The following is a 21,399-nucleotide window of genomic DNA, read 5'->3' as shown; positions in this document are numbered from 1 at the left end:
GTAGTAGGTTACCGCGAACACAAAACGGCTAAGAAACCATGGGTTACAGAAAATGAGGAAAAGGAGGAGTGGAAACGGGTTGATACGGAAGAGGGCAGAAAGATGTAAGGAAGTTGCGAAAGGAAACAGACAAAGCTAGGGAAGAGTTTTACAAAAGAAAATGCGAGGACAGAAGAAGTAGGAAATATGAGGAAATGTACAAGGAGGTGAAATCTGTGGAACTGGAGACAAGGGGGTATTACGATGGCAATAGAAAATAAGAATGGGAAAGTAGTCAGTGAGAGAAGTGAAGTCTTAGGAAGATGGAAGGAATTATATGAGAGTAGGGATAGACTATGTGGTCTAGATGTTGAAGTAGAAGACGAAGTAGGTGAGGATGATAAAGGGTTTAGTGTTCTTCGGGATGAGTTTGAAACAGCTATATTTGAGATTAGGAATGGGAAGGCAGCCGGGATAGATTATACCAATCTAATTCATTAAGAATGTGGGAGAGAAGGGCAAGAAAGAATTGTTACGACTCTGCAATGAAATATATGAAACAGGAGAGTGGCCAAAAGACTTCCTGAAAATGATTATAATACCGATGGCTAAGAAATCGAACCCAAAGAGATGGGAGGATTATAGAACTATTAGTCTTATAACTCATGCAGCAAAAATTTTGCTTCCAATTGCACGAACAGAGGGTTATATGGAAGAACAAATGAAAAAGTTGAGGAGGAACAGTTTGGGTTCAGGAGAGGTAAGGGCACAAGAGATGCAATTGGATTATTAAGAATGATTGGTGAAAGGTTTATAGAAAGAGGGAAAGACATGTATGTGGCATTTATTGATCTATAAAAAGCACTTTTGACCGCGTGAATTGGGAATTGCTGTTGTAAGTTCTAAAGAAAGTTGGGTTAGAATGGAAAGATCGAAGACTCATAAGAAGCTTATATATAAACCAACAAGTAACTATTAGAATAGGTGAGGAAATGACAGAGGAGAGTGCAATTACAAGGGGAGTTCGACAGGGATGCTGTCTCTCGCCAACATTATTTAATATCTATCTAGAAGAAATAGTGAAAAAGAGAGTACATAATGAAGGCGGCATTTCAGTAGCAGGTAGGATGATTACGTGAATACGGTTTGAAGATGATATGGTGCTTGTTGCAGGATTTGAAGAGAAAATCAATAAGATGTTAGGAAACTTGAGGAAGGACTGTGAAGAATATGGGATAAAAATAAATGTTAGAAAGAGAAAAGCCGTGGTGATTGGAACGAAGGGATCGGCGTGAAATATAGAAGTAGGAGGGGAGAAAATAGAACAGGTGACTAGTTTTCGATACCTGAGTAATATTGTTAGAGCCTTTCTATTTCAACTGTGCCTCTTCTGGCGCTGCTGCCGATGTGTGTTTTTCCATACCTCTCGAAAGAGGAGGAACAAGTTGTTGCGGCCGGGATCTTTCAATTGTTAGACGCGGAAGCGTTGTCAAAATGAATTATTTTATGGACTTCGCTGTCCTCTGCCCTGTTAACCATTCTAAGCAGCCAACGATCTTCACTCATCAAGACCAAATGATTGAATGACAAATTGACAACACAGCTGAAGTCATTCACTTCTTTTCCCTAAGCAAAAGAAGGATTTCCTCTGTCAGAGGGCGGCGGGGGTGGGGCCTAAGTATATTTCGCATATTTTCTGAGGGCACAGATGAGTAGAAAGGCTTTAGTAATGATATGAAATGTAAATGTAAAATAAAAACAAGGATAGGAATTACGAAAGAAGCCTTTAGGAGGAGGAAAGTACTGTTTTGTGGGACCTTGAATAAAGAGTTGAGAAAAAGGACATAAAATGCTTCGTGTGGAATATTGTACTGTATGGGTCAGAATATGGACACTACGCAAAAATGATGGGAAACGACTGAAAGCTTTCAAAATGTGGGTGTGGAGAAGAATGAAAAAAAATTAGCTGGGTCGAGCGGAAAACAAATGAGAGGGTGTTAGAAATGGTAGGGAAGAAAAGAACAGTGTTAGATATTATTAAGAAGAGGAAGAGAAACTGATACATTGGATAAAAAGGAATGGTATTATGAGGACATTTTAGAAGGTATGGTAGCAGGGAAGAGAGGGAGGGGGCGAAGGAGACTACATCTAATGGACGATATCAAAACAGAAAAATTGTACGTTAAAACGAAGAGATTAGCGGAAGACCCTGCAGGGCCGGCGCGAGGGGGGGGGGGATACGCTGTGCCACCGCCCAGAGCGGCAAGTCTGATGGGCGGCAAAATTTGAAAAAGAAAAGAATACAGAGGCAGCAAAAACTGAGAAAGAAAATAACGAAGGGGCAGCATGTGAAAGTACCGCCCAGAGCGGCAAAACTTCTAGCGCCGGCTCTGAGACCGTGGAACATGGAAGCTTTTCAGTAGTAGCAAGTGACCTGCCAATAATGGCAGAATACCAATGATGATGATGATGAGTACGTTTCCCTTTTCCCCATCTGGAGGATTTACTGTGTAAGGCTCAGGAAGGAGCCGAATTATTTCTAAGCACTCTGGCATTGTTATGAGACTCTGTGCTATGCAGATCGGCCATAAGTAGTAGGGCTGGTCTATAAGGATAGGAGAGAGTACTACGGGCAAACACGAATGCAGGTGGACACTCGAAGTACTTACGTGTTTATGAGTATAAGGAATTACATACAAGCACCTAGAATAAGATAATTTATTGCTAGTATTTTCTAGCTAGTTACATTATCAAGTGGTTATTTTCAAGTTACTTACTATTTCATGATCAACTTATAAAGAAAAAATCTCTGGCTATATTTATTTCATATGCGGCTAAAAATATGTAAATAATTACCGATATATGAGCAAGTAGAAGCCTTGTCTGTTGGAAAAAGAAAAACTTGTGTTTTTCGAAATACTCAAAAAAAACTTCAATCCATCTAGCTGACTTCAAGGAGCATAGAAGTAAGTTAGTTTACGGTTTTTAAATAATTTTTGATGTATTCATTATAGTGAAGATGCTCTGCATCACTAAAAGGCACTAGCCAACAGGCCTGTTTCATTATGTCTGCCCTATACAGTCAGCCTCCGACAGAAAGAGATTTATTTAAAAACACAGTTGATACATTGGCCGTTGTGACGCCAATATACGCAAACTCATAGTAGGAAAATATTCCAATGGCACTCTTACGTTCTCTGTCTAATTTTGCGTTCTTTAACATGAAAACTTCTAATATACAAAACGCCAGGTTGTGTGATAAAATTGTCATTTGTTATGTAGATACAGTAATTGACACATTTTTAATAAGGAAATAAGTGAAACACGTCGTTGATTGCGTTTCAACTTTTCTGTACAGTTAGTTACTAACAAACTACCGAGGTATAAGGCACATATTATTAAAAGTAAAATCTTGCTTTGTACCCGAATCTGTCTCCACCACTTTAGAGGATATTACTTTTCAGTATATTTCGGCCCTGTCGTTGGTTGAATACGTGTGCGTATAAAGTGTAAGCCAGAATATCACCGTATTGTTACACTTTGTTCTTGTGCTCCTAGTTCTGCAAAGGAAAAATTGTTTATGTAAACTGTGAACAAGGCCACAGAGTAAGTGCTTGAAACTTTAACAGACGCAGTCAATGAAATAAGTGTTTCACTTATCTCCATAAGAATTTGATTACCTGTATTGTTTTTGACTGATGGATAAAATCAAATATAAATTTTTATTTTTTTTTCTGACAAAATTTACAGGCTTAATATGAAGTTAACGTGTGCATGGTGGTGTTCGTGGCAAAACCGATGTGAGAACTTGATGGAAGTTGTTTCATCTAAGAGTTACGGTTAAGGTATTGTATCATCATCATTACATTATAAATGTCATTTAAAAGAAAGAAAAAAATATATTTAAGTAGGATTGAGATATCTTAGAGATTCATTTGATTTTGATATAAACCCCTTATATTAAAATTTATTTCAGTCTCTAGCACAAATAGGTATACATTCCGAAACATGTTTAGGGGCCGCGGTGGCTCAGTGCAGGGTGTCTACTGGTCATGAAAGTCATGAAAAAGTCATATATTTTGCTTAGTGGTCATGAAAGCCATGAAAAAGTCCTTTATTTACCCAACTGGTCATGAAAATCTGAAATCTCAGAGTATATTTTTATACTTCATACTTTTATACCTCATACTGCATGTACTGAAACAGTTGTATCAGGTCAGTAATTGTGAGAATTTCCCCCACCCGTTAGTGCTGGCTAACTGGTACTTTACTGTCTTCCTAGCTGCTCCCCATTTCATCTTCTAGTCTCTGTAATATAGTAACAACTTTTTATTGTCCAACTTTCTGATCTGCTATTTTTTTACTTCTAAGAAATGTAAATTGTGTATTTTTGGGCCTTTAGACTTTGGGCTAGGATAAATACATGCTGAGATATTCTAAACAACGTAAACGCCTGAAATAGAGAAAACGCAAAATGGCGGCAGGCGCTGCGTCGCTACGAGATGTTTTGAAAAAAAATTAATCGTGGTTTTGAAGTACCTTGATATAGTATAAACATTCATGAAAAAAATTAGATTTTTTTTTTTTAAAAAAAAGATCGAGCGGCAATTTCCTTTTTTCTCGATCACTTGGCATGGATTGACCCTACCTGTATAATCCTGAAAAAAATCAGCAAATGAATGATAAAATGAGCGACAATGCCTGTTAGCAGGTGCGGGCAAAACCTAGCAACTGATTATCGACTACAGCACCATCAAAAAATAAATAGCACCTCCAGGAAACAGTGGCGTGCGGCAACGCGGTAAATTTGATAATGTAGGGTGTCTATCGATCACGAAAGTCATGAAAAATCACGAAATTAGAAAATGGTCATAAAATTCAAGAAAAAGTCACGAAATTTAGCTTTTGGTTACGATTTTTTTTTATCTGTACAAATATAAGCACAAACTAGAAAATTTTGTTCAATAAAACGTCAAAATTCACCACCAAAAATGTCTATGGTGGGCTTCAGACGCTACTAAATCGTAAGCAAAGCATTCTTCTATCGCATGCATGAAAATTCGTCCTAATTTGCACCCAAATTCGCTCTTGAGAATGTTAGGAAATTTTATGGTTTGGTAAAGAAAAGGTCACGAAATTTCATTTTGGAATTTAAGTAGACACCTTGTAATGTACTCTGAAGTCTATACGGGAAATCTCAAGGAACCGTATTATTGATGCCATACTTTTGAATGTCAACCTACCTCTCTCTCGCTTTGCTGAATTACTGAACTATATGTAGCTGAAATGCTGTTGTAAAACGTAAGGAAAGAAGGAAGAGATCAAGCAAAACAGAATCCGGAATACTTAATGAATTTGGAGTCAAAATCTCTTGTGTTGGGATGTAAATCATATTGTATTTTCTAGGTTTATTCTCAATTGAAACAATTGTGTCTTATACGCTGGTAATTGTAATACTTTTCTAGGTTATGTTCGTTGTGCAAGTTTCACTCTGACACACAATCATAGTCATACATCTTGCAAATAAAATCAGAAAAATAAACACACTGCTGAACAAGACTGCACTTTTTAAATATAAAAACACATTTACACGTGACGTTTCGATGTTCTAGCCAAGATCCTCATCAGACGTACACTCTGTCTGATGAGGATTGCCTGATGACGAGTGATGAGTGTACGTCTGATGAGGATCTTGGCTAGAACATCGAAACGTCACGTGTAAATGTGTTTTTATTAAATAAATGCAGTCTTGTTCAGCAGTATGTTTATTTTTCTAAGTTTCACTCGTGAATATGAATTTTAGGGGTAAGTAGATATAGAGTACAATGGGTATATTAGGTATATTAAAAATTTTACTTTTAACAGTACCTTTGTGAGGAAGTTATGCAGTATTATTCAATGACTATTCCGAGTAATAGCCCGTCTTCTTGTTCAGGCCAATATGCAGAGACTGTCTTTACTAATAGAACCCATGAAATACATTTTACAAAATAAAAATTATACTAACATTTTTTGTATTTCTAGTAACTGAAACAATTTCGTTATTTTTTATTTTTTTCATTTTCATTTACCACAGAAGCTTTAAATCATTAAGATCTTTACATGCTTTTAGCTTGTGCATGAGTCGAAATTTTTAAATATATATACGAAGTAACATATTTTGAAAAAAGTATTATATGGGGGCTTCCCCCATTAATTAATTTTAATGTGAAAAGTGCACTTAACAAAATAATTAATGCCCAGTTCTAAATTTATTATTTTTATCTTGCAGGTATTCGAGATTATTAATGTCTATGTGAAATTCCTCTTGACATTGTCTTCTACGCCCATCAACCAACATTTCTGAAACTAATTTGAAGTTTAGTCTAGCAATATATTAATGCTTTTGTAATTTTTCATAAATGACCCTTTTTTAAAATTGTTTTTCATTTTTAAAACTTAAGCATGTTTTTATCAATCTTCCATTGTAAGCCTACTATAATCATTAGTAAGACCTAAATTAGTTATGTGTACAATTTCATAATTTAGATCAGCCGGTTCCAAATTGATTTCCTTCCCGTTATTCCGTAACTTAGGGTCACCAGACGTCCGTTTTAAAACTGGATTGTCCCATTTTCATTCAGCAAGTTGCCCGGTGTCCCGAGAAAAGTACAAACAGGACGCAAAATGTCGCTTTTTAAAGTTAAGTTTCCCGTTTTTGGCTCCTAGTTACGTAGTGCAATCACAAAGTGCCAGTTGAAACATACTTCTGTATGGACTTCTACAGGGTTTAAAGGAAAGATCAGTTCCCCTACAAGGAATACAGTCACCATGAAATATGGTATTTAAGAGACAATCGATGGCTCTGTTTCGGTGGTTGTGTCAGAAGCAGGGTGGATTTATTTAAATCAAGATTTAAATCACTTGATTTTTAAAATAAAAATCGTTGATTTAAATCGAATTCCGAAATAAATTAAAGTGAAAATAAGTAAAATCTCGTTTCTGTTCTGTTATTTCGATTATGGAAGTTAATAATCATAATACAATGAGACTCAAATGTACAGTATAGTATGAAAACAAGTGTCATGCAGAGGATGATTAGGGAAAATCCCATTTTGAACAGGTAACAGAGCAATCCTGCTTTCTTCTTTTCGTAACATTGGGTTTGGGTTTTAAAATCGTTAACTGTCAATGAGGAAATCACCATCGACATTTAAGACGAAAATTCTTTTTTGTGCGTGTCTGTTTGTTTGTTCCCAGATAATAGGGCGTATTTAGAGGGGTGCTATCCCCTCCATTTTTTTTTTTTTTTTTTTAAATTTTATAACTTTAGGTGAAATTTATGTATTGCATGCCGCAAGCTAGTTCTGAGTTTTTAAAAATTGGCCCCTGCCAAATATCAGTAACTTTTGTGAAATAAAGTGTCATTTTGATAAACGTTGCTGTACTTTTTCCTTAATGATTCACCTTTTAAATTATATCACCTGTTTTTAGATGATAGGGTAGAATCTGCATTATTCGATTAAAAAAGTACCAATAAGGCCTTTTACTTCGTTTTCTTCAAGACTGGAGGTATTTTAGAACACGTTACATATGCTTTTACGCCTTTCTGCGTTGAGGCACAATGTGAGATGACGTCACAAATTTAAAAAGATATTTTTTGTCAGGCCTATTATTATTATTTTTTGCGGGTTACATTTTGCATTCAAAAGACTGAAATTTTGCACACTCGTTCAGTGCACCCCTTAATAATTTTCAGATGTTTTCATATCTCTGCGGGGTCCAGAGGGGCAAAAATGTTTTTTTTTTTAAATGATATTTTTAACAAAAAATAGCTTTTTTCGTGATTTTCCCGCCTCAGATGGAGACATATGAATGGTATCGTTTGAAAGGCTTTTCTATTCTGAAGAAAATGATACACGTACTATGCTCCTAGGATACATAGGATGTCTTAGGAAACTGTCACCTGAGATCTTGTTTTATACAGGAATCGGGTATTTGGGGAATATTATTTTTCGCGGGCTTACTTTTGCACCTACAAGATTGAAATTTTGCACATTTACTCAGTGGATCCCTCAGTATTTTTCAGATCTCTGCCTTAAAACAGGGGAGGGGTCCACAGAGGTAAAAATTTAAAAAAAAAAGATATTTTTAACAGAAAATTCCTCTTTTTGTGATTTACCCGCCCCAGATACATGATGGAGACATTTGAAGGGTACCGTTTGAAAATTTGTTTTATTCTGAAGAGAATAATGTACAAATCATGATTTTAGGATAAATACGGATGTCTGAGAAAATTTTAATATTACATTCGGGTCATCTGGGGAATTGTGAGAATGTTCTTAGCTCATTGTTAAATAGTTTCCTCACCCTTACTACTCAAGATAGAAGCTTGAAATTTTGTACACACATTTAGTACACCCCTTAGTATTTCCCAGTTGATTTTGAGATCTGTGCGTTAACACAGGGGAATCCAGAGGGGATCAATATTTAAAAAAAAGTTTAAAAAATATGCCGATTACTCTAAAAATTTCCCGCTTCAGGGACGTGATAGGGAAATGTGAATGTTACCGTTTCAAAAGCTGTTCTATTCTAAAGAGAGTGATGTATGTACCATGATCCTAGGATAGATGCTGTAGCTGCTTGACTGAAAGTCTATAATTTACCTTTAAAAAGAGCCATAATTTAAAAGGGTTAAGAAACATTGTTTGGGATTGATATAGGTTAACGATTGGGGATAATTCAAAATTCAACCCCAATACTTTCACTTAAATGGCATAATTAGCGTTTAATACTAATTCCTAACGCTTTAATACTAATTCGATGTCAGTTCGCGACTTGTATTATACGAGGAGAAAGATTTGATTTAAATTTTTAAAAATCAACAAAAATGATTAAAAAAAAAAAAAAAAACATGATTTTTTCCACTCTGGTCAGAAGTTAATGTAAAAATTAAAATTAGAAGGTTGAATAAATAGAAATGTGGTATTTTGAGAAACTAGAGACTTCTTAGTCGCTTTCATGAGTAACAGCATAACAATGATTATACGTATGCGGATTGCCAAAATTACGCGTGTTTCCGAATGTCCCCCCCTGTTTTTTCCCCCCTAAATCTGTTAATCCTGCCGTAGCTTGTTGTTTAAACTACGAAAAATAGCAATGAAACATAATTTTAGAAGTCAGGTTTTTAACCACGTAGAAATTTGGAAGGGTTTCTTGAGAAAATACAAAAGCTGTTTCATGGATAAAAACTCATGAAATCCACACAATTTCTTGCATTTTTTCTCTTAAATGCATTCGTTTCTTTATTTTGGCTTAAACCATCCAACACTGTTAAAAAGTAACTTTGAAAGAATACTTAACGGAGTCACGAGATGATAAAGGAGCTATCTAAGCATTTACAAAATACTAAGCATACTGTGCAAGATATCCAAGTTTTTGGATCGTGCTACATCACTTAACTAAAAGGAACGTTTTTGAGGTATATTTCATTAGGACGAAGAATCCAAAACTGAAGAGCGAAAAAGGAATTTAGACAGAGAATGGGATAACATTATTACTAATTTCATAAACATGAATTGGGTCATTTATTCATGTAAGCATGTATGATCATTAGCCCGAGATTACGGCAAGTAGGAATTTCGTTGTAAGTAAATATGACAAGGAAAGATTACTATATATATATATAATTCTATAGGCCCATTGTTCTTACGGATTGTGTAAGCTTTTTGAGCGAATGGTGAACGTACATGTCGTTTGATATTTAGAATCAGACTATCTGGTGAGCAAGTTTCAATCTGGTTTTCACTTCTTTCGATTCACTACAAACAATCTTGCTGAACTCGAAAGCCAGATTCGGGAAGCCTTCCATTGTGAGCACATTTGTGCTATATATATATCAAATAAGCAACACATTTTTACAACTTGTCCAGGGCGAGTGATTATTTGCATCCCTGATATATATGTAATTATTATTATTTTGAGAAGGCTTATAACTGCCAGACGCTACGGGATTTATATATATATATATATATATATATATATATATATATATATATATATATATATATATATATATATATATATGAAAGCAACTAGATGACTGTGGTCTTCGTCGCCACATGGCGGCATTCATAAAGAACTTCCTGGAAGAAGGTTAGTTTAAGGTGCATGTGGGCGCTAGTCTCTCAGAGCTTTCCTGCAGATAAACTGTGTCCCCCATAGACTCAGAGTCACACTGAGAAAAGCAAAAAGGCTAATACTCACCGCAAAAGATATATAGTAGAGTTTTCTTCTACATATAACAAGTAGCGCTTTCGGAAATAACCTCTTCCTTCTTTAGCTTGTTTAAAATTCAAAAAGGATTTAACACATGAAGGAAAATTTGGAAGGGTAAAAGAAAATTAAGAAATGTAAAAACAAATCTTCTGTCAAAAAATTAAACACATGGGAATGGCACTCACTGTTATTGCACACTGCTGTACACTGTTTTCTTTCCTTGCTTTCCAGATGGCGAAAGTATGTAGTGAAAAGATTACTCCAAATAATATTTATTTCTCCTCTATCTAAATTATTATATCTATAGATCTCTTTATGGATGTAATATGATTCTTTGATGTTTCGTTCCATTGCTGATTTTGCTTTTTCAGTTAAACATAACTCCGCGGTGTGATAGTTATAATCTCTAAAATGCGTTGCTAGACCAGATTCGAAAGCGCTACCTGTTGCATGTAGAAGAAAACTCTACTATATATCTTTTGCGGTGAGTATTAGCCTTTCTTGCTTTTCTCATTAAATATCATCACCGCTCGCAATACTATGATATCAGAATCACACTGTTTGCTGTCACTGTCAAAAGTGTTGTGTCGCAGTTCCAGGCTCCTGTATGTTGACAGTCTTGTTATTTATTCCGATCCAGATACCTTCAGGATATTACTGGAGACATTCAAATAACATCAAATTGTCTTGTTCGCTGGTTGAACGGGAAAGGCTTTGGATTTTCTGACCAAAAAACTCAGTGTGTACACTTCTCCCACCAACGAGCTTGCCTTGTTGATACAGACGAACACCTTGGTGGCATTTATCTCTCGTTTGTTAATGCATTCCATTTTTTGGGTGCGTCTTTGGATCACTGCTTAACGTGAGCACCATACTTTCGAAATGTTAAGTACTCTTGTCTCCGAGCTCTGGATTTGCCGATCGTATTGTTCTATTGTGGTTATATCATGATGCAATTCAGCCAAGTTAGACTATGGTTGTATTGTTTGTTCGTCTGCTCGTTTCTCTCTACTAACGAAACAACTTGACACTGTTCATCATCTCGGTATTAGACTAGTTACAGGTCATTCTCTACTAGGTCTGTTGTAAATTTTTATGCAAAGCAGACGAACAACCAACCGTTAGAGCCTGTCTTCGTGAGAGACTTCTCGGAAATTACACTGCCCATGTACACTCATGTCCAAAATTATTGTCACATGTGTATAAATATGTTGTTGTAAGAATATAATTTGATAACGAATTCGCCAGGTATTTCTTATAATGTTAGTATGTGTATAATCGGCAAAGACATGTATGTGGCAAATTTCATGTCAAAAGAGCAGTAAATAAGAACAATAAAACGAAAACTAAAACTTTATTGTACATTTAGCAACATTTTGTTTTACTCATTCTAATTTTCGTATTTATAATTCTTTTCCTATGACATTTACCACAAATATACATTTTCCAATTATACACATAGTATCAGTATTAAAAGTACCTGCAAAATCATCATCAAATTATATTCTTACACAAAGATAGTTATAGATATGAGACAATCATTTTGTACATGAGTGTACATTGTAATTCTGACCACTTCTGCAGCTTTTCGTTGCTTGGTGGTCAGATTTATGACGGGTATGCAGCACGTCCTTGGACACTGAGTTCATGTACGTTCGTGTTTACGAGAGTCATTGAAGACAAATTTGTATGGCCATCTTTGTTTGCTATATGTTTGTATCTTTCCACCATGGGTACTCACGATACCAAGGCTCGACTTTCGATTGTCATTGCATACCAAACAACAAACAAGTACCTAGGAATACCATCAAGAGTTCGGAGTGTTGCTGGAACAGTATCCCAGTTTTAATGTGTTTATGCGGATAGTTGAACAGATAGAATGAAGTTGAACAGATGGTTGAAGAATTCTGTTGTTTGTGTCGTCGTCACAGAGAGGACAGTTCTGAATTTAGTCTGCATTGCTTGTATTCAATATTTACTGCAATTAACAGTAGTTAAGCTTGCTCTCGATCAGACGCTTTAGCTTTTGCTCTGTCGTGTGCTTGTCTGCACTAACTCACAAAGCGTTATTGAAAACCTGCAGAATGTCTTTACAAAACACTGCGTAGTGAAAGACATTCTTCAGATATGCAATCAGCTACAGTAATAAAACTGTGTCGTTGTCTACTAGGTGCCGGCACACGTCAGCATTCGGGGAAACGAATGTGCCTACATAGCAGCTAAGAGTGCTGCATTGACAGAGGTTCGACTGAAGCATTTGTATGCTGATCTCTAGCTACTCCATCCAGCGAGTGCGCTCTCGCTTACAAGCGGATTAAAATTAGGCCAACGAAAATACACTTCACTCAGTAGAACCTACTTTCGGCAATGGCAGACTTCGTTGCGTACTAGTCTCCGAGATTAAGTGAATTTTACACGTTCGAGTATTGGACGTTCCCAATAATAAATCAATCAACTCATACCATATTATAAATTCAGTATTTTGATTTACTCGAGTTTTCTTTATACGAGTTTTGGTCATTTATGAAAAAACTGCAAAAGCATTAGTATGTATAAAGTATGATCTAGCTACACTGAACTTCGTATTGGTTTCATATACGTTGTTTGATGGATGTAGAGGACCACGTCAAGAGGAGTTTCGAGAAGATATTAATACTCTCGAGTACCTGTAGCATAAAAGCAACAAATTTAGAATTGGATAATATTTTTTTAAGTGCACTTTCTACACTAACATAATTTTATGAAGAAGCGAATAGGAGTGTGAAGCCCTACATTTTTTTTTTTTTCAAAATACGTTACTTAGTATATAAATTTAAAAATTTCGACTGATGTTGAAGCTGAAAGCATGTGAAGATCTTACTGCATAATGTGATTTAATCCCCTGTTATCCTTCAAAATGGATACTCGCTGAAATAACCAAAATAACGGGGGACTCTAGTGGTTCAGTGGTAGAGCGTTCACCTCTGATGCATGGCGTCCTTGGTTCGATCTCAGCTCGCGCCAAGTGAGCTTTGTGGCGGACAAACACCGTTTGCATGGGTTTTCTCGAAGTTCTCCAACTTACTTCATTCCACCATTTCATTCAGTTCTCCTCTTCATCGTCTCCTTTAGCCTAGCCGGCATAACCTTGGGATGTAAAACTTTCATTTCATTTCTTTTCCCTGAAATATCGGAAATTATTTCAACTAATAGGAATATAAAGAATTAGTACATTTTTTTTAGCTTAGAAGTGTGTGTTTTCTCTTAATACATTATGTCGATGTTCGACTTAGTCCGCAGCCGAAACTATTTAGAAAATTATACACACAAAGTCCCTGTTAATCAAAACTGAAGTAGGGTACACTAAAGACCCTTCGCTAATCTCACTCCGATTAAAAAAAAATAAATAAATAAATAAAAATAAAAAAAACGTACAGACAACGGATATAAAAAAGTACCTACAAGTTGGTATTAAAGAAACTAATATTTTTCCCGAGTTTTTATTATAGATCAGAAATTTGGGTGTGCAGCTTATGATGTGATAATTGTTGAGCATTCAGATTAATACAATACACGAAAAATCGTGTAAACAATTGCAAGTTCATGTAATTGCATTTTGTACATAATCTCTGGCTCACTTTTTTAAAATTGATGTTCTTCATTGTCTTTAACCCTTTCAGTACCATTTTTTTTTTCGAATCGAAAGACATTAATGTATGGTTATTCTAATTAATATTGTTGTCAAAAGTAACAATATAAAAAATATTTCCGGTCGTTCCGTTTCTCAACATGGGGAGGGGACACATGTGTTCCAATGGTATTTTTACGTATGACCTATATGTCTCAGTGAGAGTGAAATGAATGGTCATCATGTATTTTCAGTTTTGATATATATTGTCAGAATAGCACTTGTATCGTATTTATGATTAGAAATATTTTACATTTCGGTAGCTTGTTCCAAATGACAACCTCTTTACCATGTATGCATATTCGAGTGTCTCATGTGACTGTCGACCCTCCTACTCGTGACGCTGTGTGAAACAGATTTTGCACAAAACAAAATGGTACATGATACATAAGGTCTTTATTCTAGTTCCTCGTAGCACACCTTGTTTTACCTTCAGTTAGCAGATTGTTCCCAACATTCATCATTGATTTTTACGCAGCACTTGGGCGTCCAGCAGCTCAAAATTCATTTTTCTAATAACTACGGCGCTCACGTCTACTGGGATAAATAAATCCCACTCAGAAATACCAGTGGGACACAATTGTCCTGGATGAAAGAGGTAGCTTTAAAAAAAAGTCTTATGTCCCTTGCGAGTACATGATTTATTTACAAATTAAACAATTTCACAAAATTCAAATGGAAAAACACTAAAAATACATGAAATAAAATGTGAAACAATTACCATCTTGAATAATAAACAGCCAGACATCTAGCGAGCAGAGGGTTAACCATGAAACTTAACAACTCGATCTGCAAGTGCAATTTGTAATTATAAGAATTCTGTAGACCATTACAGGCTTCTATTTACCAGTTGGGCGTTTATAGATACCAATAACATGCGTTAAATTACCACTGGTTCTCTGAGAACCTATTGGCACATACATGTCAATGGTAGTGAAAGTTTTAAGTTAAACACCAAAATTTCAAAAAGGTAGCGCGATAAGCTTATCGAAAAGCGTTGAAGGTGAGATTTTAATTTAGGAGAAAGTTTTGTGACTGCTTCTAATTTTATAAGTGAATATGAACCTGTGTTGAAAATTTAAAATTATATTTAATTTCATGTACCATTTCTTTTATTTTTTCAGATTGGAAAAGGCGCATTGGAAGCATCAATTTTTGTTTAAGCTCAATAGTAGATTAGATTCCGCGTGAAAAGTAAGTGTGTTTGGAATGATGTGGAGAGTGCGTGGACGAACCCAAGCGCTTGTAATTACTATGAGTGTGGGTACTTTAATATTCATTTTGTATCGCATGGCAGCTGGAGATGTGCACAATATAGGTTCTCGAGATAGTCAGAAACTGCCGCGACCACCCAGTGACAACAGCCGTGTGGTTATAGAAGATATTAATGAAATCTCATCGTTAACCCAAAATCCGAAACATTTGTTAAGGCAAAAATTGAAGGAATCTAATATGTTGGCAAACATTAGAAGAATCTCCGAACAGAAGGTGATGCGTGTTCCAGTGAATCCAGAATTTCAGGGAGAATCGAATAGGTTTGGAATTTTAAATGGAATGTCCGGTGCTCAACATGTGGGTGAATATAAAGGCAACGCCATGCTTGAAAGTGATAAATTCCAATTACCTCACCGTATTGTTCACATTGATCTCAAAGGTGCTCCGCCGAAAATTTCGTATTACGAAGAATTTTTACCTCTTCTGAAAGAATTGGGCGCCACTGGGATATTATTAGAATATGAAGACATGTTCCCGTATTCTGGTACCATAGGTAATATAGCAGCGTATAACGCTTATTCAAAGTCTGACATAAAAGAGATTCTAAATATAGCGGCTAAGCATAAGTTGGAAGTAATACCATTAGTGCAAACCTTTGGTCATGTGGAATTTATTTTGAAGCTGAAACAATATAAAAATCTTCGGGAAGTCCCGATGTATCCGCAAGTAGTATGTCCAACCCATAATGAGACGTATCCACTCATTACTCAAATGATAGACCAAGTGTTGGATCTTCACCCAAATATTAATTATATTCATATTGGCTCTGATGAAGTTTACTACATTGGGGAATGTTCGCGCTGTATGCAGAAAATGATGAAAGAGAAATGGGATAAACATCAACTTTTCCTATGGCACGTGAAAAGAGTAGCTCAGTATATCAAGAAATCGTATGACATTCAGCCACTTATGTGGGATGACGAATTTCGAAAAGTCCCCGAGAGTGATTTGCGAGAGAGCGAAATAGCTAAGTATGTTGAAATTGTAGTGTGGAAATACGGTGCAGACATCAGCTCGTATATTACAAATGATATATGGGATAAATTCGGTAATGTCTTTGGATCCGTGTGGATAGCAAGTGCTTTCAAAGGAGCAACAGGGTCCAATCAGTATATCACTGATGTGAACTATCATTTGGATAATCATAAAGCTTGGATGGACATTGTAGACCAGTATAGAAATCATATTAACTTCAAAGGAATTATTATTACGGGATGGCAGCGTTACGATCATTTCTCCGTGTTGTGTGAACTCTTACCGGTAGGCATTCCATCATTGGCTGTTGGTCTTGCGTATGTACAAAAAAGAAGCACTAGCTCAGAAGTACTAAAAAGTGTTCTGGACGCCTTAAAATGTGAATCTTCATTTCCTATGACTTTGACTGAAACAGTGCCCGGATTGAAGTGTGGATTTCCTGGCTTTGGTGTATACGATACCGTTGAAAGATTATATGTCCTCAAGCATGAAATTGAGCGAATGTTTTCAGATTCAACAGTGAAAGGTTGGATTTCGTCGTATAACATTGATCATGACTTCTCTAGTCCAGCTCATGTTGAGCATGGAACGTCAGAGCTCAATAGATGTAAAATGGAACTGTCGTATATTGAGAAATACATGAGAAATTACATGATGGACGTCTTTAATAAGTATACGACTGAAGAATGGATTGAAACGTTTATTAAACCACTCCATGTACAACTGCAGAACTTATGGGATGCTAAAGAGAAACTACTAAACAAGACTGAATGGCCTAGAAGGCCATTAGAGATACAAAATAAGGATAGGGAATTATAGTGTATTTCTTTCTTTTTTTTTTTCTGTTGATATCAGGTTGTGGTAATGACATGTTTGGATAGACAGCAAAACAAATTTTGTATTGCAGGTGACGTAAGATATTTATCTATACATACATAAGATTCTATGTATGTGAATGATTTTAATTGGTAGAATATTTCTACTGTTTTTTCTTTCTCAGTTTCTAAGTTTGAATTTACTTTTTATTTATTTTTGAAGTAAGCAACTTAAATGTGTGTGTGTGTCATCTATGGCTACTCTGTAGAATTCCAGCTGATTATTTGAAGGGCCCATGTTAAATGCTTATGATTAATTCAAGGATTGTTTTCTTGTACGTGGTTTCTGACACAACAGTTTACTTCTGCTGATAAGTTCTTTAAAAAAGAAAGTTTGTATGGACATTACTCTAGAATTAAGTAAATCGTAAACATTAAGAACAATGATCAGATTGTGGTTCATTTGATAGAACACGTTGTAAAGCTGTAAATCTAGCTTTTTAAGTGCATTCAGAAATGAAATTAAAGGAACTCAAGAGTTAGCGTTTTAAACTAGATAGTATTGTTTTGTATTTTTACTTGTTGTGACTTCTGTTTTGTAAGAAAATATTGGCGACTACACATTTGTTGTTTTTGTCAATCCAAGTGAGATCTGACCAAGAGAGAGAGTTGTTGTTTGTGTTGTTATTTAGAGCAGATGCCTCAGTTCTCCTTCCCGTACTTCATCTATGTAATTACCGTCGTATTATAGCAGGAATATGCCTAGAATGTTATATGTTAGATTGTGGTATGCATTTGGTATTTCTCAACATATGATCTGTAATAACCAAGAGTGATGTAAAATGGGATACAAAGAAATCCAATAACATTCTTGTAGGTAAAATACGGACTACGTACTTTGTATGAACTATGTTAAAAATTACGAGAAATCGCCAGATTTTGTCTTATTCCTGAATTTATATATACTTCCTAGTCTAGTCTAGTCAAAAATAAACATTATATAAATTAGCAAAACTTTTTAGGTCAACGGTAATCAATCATTTTACGCTTCTGAAGTGTTCATGTGACCCCAATTTAGCAACAGTTGGATGCAAATCAACGAAACTAGAAAACGATATAGCTGAAAAGAAAAAAAGATCTGATTAATAAGATTTCAATGTTTAAAATTTGTATTGATTTTCGAAGATGGTAATATTTGAATGTCCGCTGCACATGTTGAAGCTGCAGCAGCAAGCCTCAATCGTATTGCAGCGCAGGGGAAATCCGTGACAATATGTAGGATCTCAAAAAAGGCGCAGTATACAGGTAAAAAAAAAAAAAAAAAAAAAAGACATTTGTTTTGTGATAGGTAACACTAGAAATGTTGACATTTATGTCAAGAACTTTTTATTGATTGCTTGACAATTTACTGTGAAATGTAACAAACAGAGTGAACTTTAATGAACAAAGCGCTCTGCGCAAAAAGATTTTTTGTTTTTAAATATGCGTGAAATTAATTTCACTTAGTTGTACATTATTGCAGAATAGTGATAAAAGGTATACCATTGGGGAAAGGGCGAGGGCTATAATTGACATGTACATATGAAGTATGCAGCCATTCTTAGCTTCGTTTATTATATAAAGTATGATACCTTACCATAGAAATTTAACATCTTCAACAGTTTCTAAAAATCTTGAATATAAGATTCGATCATTGTAGCTATCAGGATGATTTCATAGTTATGTTTCGGCAACTGCAACACAAATATTTACACTTTGACATGAACGTTACTGTATACATAAATTACTTAACAAAATGGTCGGTGAAAATATATTCACACACCCTTAAAAGGATGCACACTGTAAGCATTTCTGCTAAATGTTTTATCCCTGCTCCCGCCAAGTGAACTTTGTGGTGGACAAACACCGTGTGCGTGGGTTTTCTCGGGGTTCTCCCGTTTCCTCCCACTTTCTTCATTCCACCATTTCATTCATTACTCACCATCACCGTCTCCTTTAGCCTAACCGGCATAACCGTGTGACGTAAAACTCAAAACTTTCATTTCATTTCATAAATGTTTTATCGGATAGAGAAATGAGCGGTACGGAGAAACGAAAGCTAAAACTCAGGTGGGCCCCATATTGGCCCAAGGCATTCCAAAGGACTACCCACCTGGGACTTATTTCCCAAAGCTTGTAATATGTTTTTACAAGTCGTTAACTATCATGAAATAGAAATACTAGAATAATAGTAAAAACTATTTGTAAATACTTATGTTCAATGTTTATACCTCTGATTTGTCATGCAATAGTAAAGTGTTTGATTTTGAAAAGTTTTCACACTAACATTAGAAAACTAGTAGTTTTGTGAAAAAGAAAGCTACTGGACTCTCCACAGTTCCCTTTTTTCCATATTTCTTTCCCCATCAGATGAAGGATTTAGCGAAAAATCTTATAGTGTACTTTGTTTTAGTGTATGATTAAAAAAAGAATCTGGTACTTCATTGTACAATTAAAAAAAGCTCTCGATAAATGTAGGTGTATGATGTAGCTAGTCATTGAACAGTATCCCATTTTACTCCATTTCCACTTATTATTTACTTCTTTGTTGGGTGATAGTAAGTATAAACGTACTAAAGCAACATATTTACTTCTTTGTTGGGTGATATAATAAGTATAAACGTACTAAAGCAACATGTTTGATGAATCTGCTGTAATTAAGATTGTGGCGTGTGATATAATGTGAAGTATTTGTAATAAGACAACCTGTATGTGTATGTATGTTCTGTTAAACTTTGGTCGTTAGAATGTGCAAACCGTTGAATTATGTAATATACTCTGTGAAACAAGGAAACATGGCAATTGGACTTTTCTAAAAAAGCATAGTTTCGCTGTTAATTGTTCTTAGTACCTTTAAAATATAGATCTCGAGAAAGAAATTGTGGTGATTGTAAGGAGTGTAAGAAAGCATTGCACCACAGAAAACAGATAAAGTAATCGAATGTATTGGTATTGTTTGAGATATGCATTATTAATATCGTTATTTTGAAATAAATCATTGTAAGTTCTCGTGTTCGTTATATCCATTATCCACTTTCTAAAGATATGCGCGTTTAATGAATATAGTTTTCGAGATAATAACCTGGTGAATTGCATGGGATCTGAGAAAATCGGGATTAGCAGAGCATATTACGAGGTGCGTTCATGTTCTAAGATCTTTTTTTAGATTCTCTTGGCAGATGAAGTGATACAGTTCATCTTAATGTACGCAGACACACTTAGTAAATTTGTGATGTAGAAGCCAGCATCCTGCAGCATTCGTAGTCCATATAGTCGCAGCTAGAGCAAACAGCGCTCTTTATACTACAAATGGCTATGTTCAGTATATAAGAATAACTTCTGATGATCCGTTTTCTTCACCTAGCGATATTTATCGACAATGCAATGAGGTTTGTTATGAAGGTGTAATGCATGTGAAAAATTTGTGTTCATGGGTGCGGATTTAAAGAAGGTCAAACGCCGTCAACTAACTCAAGTTGCCTCTAGCACGAACAAGCTGGACCGACATGATTTGGCGGGACTGGAGGAAGTTGCAGAGGTCTGCCGATTAGGTGATATCGCCTAATAAACCATCTTGCGTGTTAACATTTTCGTAGGATCTGTTGAGATATTCTGCATGAAGATCTGAAAATGCGAAAGGTTCCCTGAATGCTGACTTCCCCACAATGATCCACCTGTAGCAGTGTTAACAGGTGATGACTCAATGAATGACTCTTCTTTCGCTAATTGCCACAATGAAATAGACTCCCCGCCATGAAGGAAAATTCGAGATACAGCCAATTTTGTGAAAGTGATGGAAGCCATGTTTCGGGATATTGAAAATTTTATCCTCGCTCATTGTGTTCCAGAGGACAGAGTGACGGCTGCATATTATAAACATGTTTCGAAGACTAAGCATTGAGTGCATTGACAATTCTCATGCTCACCGGGCACTCCTAACCGAGAATTTTCTCCACGAACGTTGCAAAAAATGTGTGTCTAAAGGAATATTACATTGTGAAGTAACGCGTTTGAGCTTCCTAAGATAAGTAGTTTATGGAATAGAAAATAGGAGACCTTAGAACTGAAACGTACCTTGTATAACACATGGACACTCATCGAACGTGTTAACCACCTTGCTGTCAAGTGTTCAGGTTACTAGGTGAGAAAGAGCAAGGAAGCAATAGCAGCATCCTTTCTTTCTTTCTTTCAAAATGTCTTTCAAAAGATGGGTTTCCCTCATTGGAAAGAAAAAAGTAAAAAGCCATTTAGGGTCAGCCTACAAATTCAGCACCGAGAATGAAGCTGCAGGCTAACAGCTGATTGGATGATTCTTATCACCAATCATATTCCGTCTGCTCCGTGTTAGTATGTATATAAAAAACTATTATGTTTAATTCTTAATTTTTAGTT

At 35.7% G+C, this 21,399-nt stretch overlaps 1 protein-coding gene across 2 annotated transcripts in view; it reads left to right on the top strand.

Moving 5' to 3' along the window:
• The window catches only part of LOC145666920 (hexosaminidase D-like), a 28,212-nt gene extending 8,196 nt beyond the window's left edge, over positions 1-20,016 (top strand). For both annotated transcript variants that reach the window (XM_081734519.1, XM_081734520.1), the window contains exons 2-3: positions 3,730-3,824; positions 15,028-20,016. In XM_081734519.1, the coding sequence (XP_081590645.1) occupies positions 15,113-16,972 (1,860 nt within the window). In that variant the 5' untranslated portion in view covers positions 3,730-3,824; positions 15,028-15,112 and the 3' untranslated portion in view covers positions 16,973-20,016. The remainder of the gene's footprint in view (positions 1-3,729; positions 3,825-15,027) is intronic.
• Positions 20,017-21,399: the final 1,383 nt, after the last annotated feature.

The sequence above is a fragment of the Thermobia domestica genome, chromosome 12, assembly GCF_964235325.1.
Source record: "Thermobia domestica chromosome 12, izTheDome1.hap1.1, whole genome shotgun sequence".
Classification (NCBI taxonomy): Eukaryota; Metazoa; Arthropoda; class Insecta; order Zygentoma; family Lepismatidae; genus Thermobia; species Thermobia domestica.
Note: the sequence above shows the minus strand (reverse complement) of the source record. Positions and strands in the feature narration are given on the sequence as shown.